This window comes from Nanorana parkeri, unplaced genomic scaffold (assembly GCF_000935625.1).
Source record: "Nanorana parkeri isolate BGI_ZX_2015 unplaced genomic scaffold, ASM93562v1 scaffold1966, whole genome shotgun sequence".
NCBI lineage: Eukaryota > Metazoa > Chordata > Amphibia > Anura > Dicroglossidae > Nanorana > Nanorana parkeri.
In genome coordinates, this window is record NW_017308234.1 from 149,841 (window position 1) to 154,014 (window position 4,174).

The 4,174-nt window shown below is 51.5% G+C and overlaps 1 protein-coding gene across 1 annotated transcript in view; it reads right to left on the minus strand.

The window, feature by feature from the left end:
* The window catches only part of DOCK3 (dedicator of cytokinesis 3), a 99,500-nt gene that overhangs the window by 34,872 nt on the left and 60,454 nt on the right, over positions 1-4,174 (minus strand). The window contains exons 26-28 of the mRNA XM_018572194.1: positions 3,070-3,164; positions 2,643-2,718; positions 514-614 (exon numbers count right to left, since the gene is read on the minus strand). Coding sequence (XP_018427696.1) covers positions 514-614; positions 2,643-2,718; positions 3,070-3,164 — 272 coding nt within the window. The remainder of the gene's footprint in view (positions 1-513; positions 615-2,642; positions 2,719-3,069; positions 3,165-4,174) is intronic.

The following is a 4,174-nucleotide window of genomic DNA, read 5'->3' on the forward strand; positions in this document are numbered from 1 at the left end:
TTCCATCCCCCACCCTCTCTGCCAATCCCTCCACTGGCTTCCATCCCCCGCCCCTCTCTGCCAATCCCTCCACTGCCTTCCATCCCCTGCCAATCCCTGCACTGGATTCCATCCCTCTCTGCCAATCCCTCCACTGGATTCCATCCCCCACCCTCTCTGCCAATCCCTCCACTGGCTTCCATCCCCCGCCCCTCTCTGCCAATCCCTCCACTGCCTTCCATCCCCTGCCAATCCCTGCACTGGATTCCATCCCTCTCTGCCAATCCCTCCACTGGATTCCATCCCCCACCCTCTCTGCCAATCCCTCCACTGGCTTCCATCCCCCACCCGCCTCTGCCAATCCCTCCACTGCCTTCCATCCCCTGCCAATCCCTGCACTGGATTCCATCCCCTGCTCCATTCCCTGGCCCCTCTCTGCCAATCCTTCCACAGGCTCCTTCCTCTATCCAGTGTTATTACTGCGGTGCGTGATACACTTTCCCAGGTCCTGGACCATACAGGGACGCTACTTACTTGTCCAGAATGCGTCTCCTTTTTCCCGCTGCAAAGTTTTCCAGCTGTAGACTGGGCTGATTGATGAAAAGAACGGCCAGACTGAAGTACGAGTTCCACACCTAGAATAGGGAGAGGCAGAGCTGTGACCATCACCCACACACTCCATCATCCCCCCAAAGTCCATCACCCACACACTCCACCATCCCCACAAAGTCCATCATCCCCACACTCCATCATCCCCACAGTCCATCATCCCCACAGTCCATCATCCCCACATTCCATCATCCACACAGTCCATCATCCACACAGTCCATTACCCCCACAGTCCATCATCCCCACAGTCCATCATCCCCACACTCCATCATCCCCACACTCCATCATCCCCACAGTCCATTACCCCCACAGTCCATCATCCCCACAGTCCATCATCCCCACAGTCCATCATCCCCACACTCCACCATCCCCACAAAGTCCATCATCCCCACAGTCCATCATCCCCACATTCCATCATCCACACAGTCCATCATCCCCACAGTCCATTACCCCCACAGTCCATCATCTCCACAAAGTCCATCATCCCCACAGTCCATCATCCCCACAGTCCATCATCCCCACAGTCCATCATCCCCACAGTCCATCATCCCCACAGTCCATCATCCCCACAGTCCATCATCCCCACAGTCCATCATCCCCACAGTCCATCATCCCCACAGTCCATCATCCCCACAGTCCATCATCCCCACAGTCCATCATCCCCACAGTCCATCATCCCCACAGTCCATCATCCCCACAGTCCATCATCCCCACAGTCCATCATCCCCACAGTCCATCATCCCCACAGTCCATCATCCCCACAGTCCATCATCCCCACAGTCCATCATCCCCACAGTCCATCATCCCCACAGTCCATCATCCCCACAGTCCATCATCCCCACAGTCCATCATCCCCACAGTCCATCATCCCCACAGTCCATCATCCCCACAGTCCATCATCCCCACAGTCCATCATCCCCACAGTCCATCATCCCCACAGTCCATCATCCCCACAGTCCATCATCCCCACAGTCCATCATCCCCACAGTCCATCATCCCCACAGTCCATCATCCCCACAGTCCATCATCCCCACAGTCCATCATCCCCACAGTCCATCATCCCCACAGTCCATCATCCCCACAGTCCATCATCCCCACAGTCCATCATCCCCACAGTCCATCATCCCCACAGTCCATCATCCCCACAGTCCATCATCCCCACAGTCCATCATCCCCACAGTCCATCATCCCCACAGTCCATCATCCCCACAGTCCATCATCCCCACAGTCCATCATCCCCACAGTCCATCATCCCCACAGTCCATCATCCCCACAGTCCATTACCCCCACAGTCCATCATCTCCACAAAGTCCATCATCCCCACAGTCCATCATTCCCACACTCCATTAGCCCCACACTCCATCATCCCCACAGTCCATTACCCCCACACTCCATCATCCCCACAGTTCATCATCCCCACAGTCCATTACCCCCACAGTCCATCATCTCCACAAAGTCCATCATCCCCACAGTCCATCATCCCCACACTCCATTAGCCCCACACTCCATCATCCCCACAGTCCATTACCCCCACACTCCATCATCCCCACAGTTCATCATCCCCACAGTCCATTACCCCCACAGTCCATCATCTCCACAAAGTCCATCATCCCCACAGTCCATCATCCCCACAGTCCATCATCCCCACAAAGTCCATCATCCCCACAGTCCATCATCCCCACACTCCATCATCCCCACAAAGTCCATCATCCACACACTCCATCATCCCCACACTCCATCATCCCCACAAAGTCCATCATCCACACACTCCATCATCCCCACACTCCATCATCCCCACAAAGTCCATCATCCCCACAAAGTCCATCAACCACACACTCCATCAACCACACGCCATGGCCCGCACTCATCCCACACACTCCATCACCCACAATGTCCATCACCAACACAGTCCATTGCCAACACACTCCATCACATCTACAGCAAGATCTCATTGCTGTTTGTTGTACAAAAGTGAGACTTCTCAGGTCCGATCGATGTGTCTTTACAACCTTGGCCAGGCCGGATATATTACTGCAGGTTCAGGTAGTACTCACCTTAAAATCAAAGTCTCCTTCCCCGAAGTTCTTGTGTACAGCAGGGGACACGTACTGGACAGTCGTCACAATGATGCTGGAAATAGAGGCAAAGGCTGTTCATTATCATGTGCTAGAGACGTTTGCCAATAAAGCCCAAATCCAGCCAAAACTTGTAAAATCTAGAACGGTGAAGCACAAAGACCTGTGTCAGATTTTTATTTTTGACTGTGTCCTCATTGTGGAAATGTCCCTACACTTCCTGTCCTGATGTCAGAGCAGGAAGTTGGTGGAAATCTCCTCAATAGACTCATGGAATGAATATAAAAAACAAACAGAAGCTCTAACCCCTCTGCCCTCTGATGAAGGAAAAGTTTAGTCTGGAGCCAGCCTCTAATATAGTACAAATTAGGGTTAGGGTGCCCCAAAACCCGCGACAGGCTCTTACTTGCTGGCCAACAGCCTCATGACGGTCCAGTCTGGCGGGAAGACGCTCAACTTCAGCAGGTTACGAAAGACGCAGAAAATCTTCAGCAGGAATTCCTGAGTATAAAACACATGTTGGTGTTAATGGCGACTCACAACGTCACAAACTAACACCCCATTCACACCGAGCAGTTTATCGCGCGATTTCCGCCACGAAATCGCGCATATTTCCACGCGATATCGCTCTGCGGAGCTCGTCCAATGCATTTCAATGGAGCCGTTCACATCTCACAGCTCAATGTTGCCTGTAGCTCGTCGCTCGTACATGACCCTTTTTTTTTTGCACGGATGTCGCGCGATTCGGCTCCAATAGACTCTATGGTGTCGTGCAAAATCGTGAATTACCGGCGATATCGCGCTACTGAAGGGTCACTTTTGCACTGCGAAATGGAAGGAAAGAATGATGTCACATCAAGACCGCTGTTGATTGGTTACAGCCCAATGTAACAGGGACGAAGTCCCGCCCCCAAAAAAACGTGCTATGTAGCGCGATAAAATGTGCACCGTCGCTCAATATCGCGCAATGTAGCTCAAAGCCGCTCAGCGCGAAATTGCGCGGAAAAAAACGTGTCGCTCAGTGTTAATGGGGTGTATAAGAGACGACCAGAATATATATATATATATATTTTGTTTCCTTTCAGGGTCACTGGGGCTGTTCACTGCTAGTCCAAAGAACCGGGAGATGTACAGAGCATGCATAGGAGGGCCGATCACAATACAGATCACAATACAGATCACAATACGGATCACAATACAGATCACAATACAGATCACAATACGGATCACAGTATAGATCACAATACCATATACATTACAATAATAAAATGATATAAATGAAAACAGCCAATGGTTCTTGTATGTATCTGAGTGGATGGAGTTAATTAATGGCCATGGGTCAATGAGGGATTATATATTAATGGCCATGGGGAGTGGGGGTGCTACTCCATATCAATGGCCTTGGTTCTGGAATGGGATGTCCAACAAGCTCATGTAGGTGTGATGGGTCAGGTGTTCACAAACTTTTGGCCAGGTACCGTGCTTCAATTCTGGTTTCTTCTCCATCATTC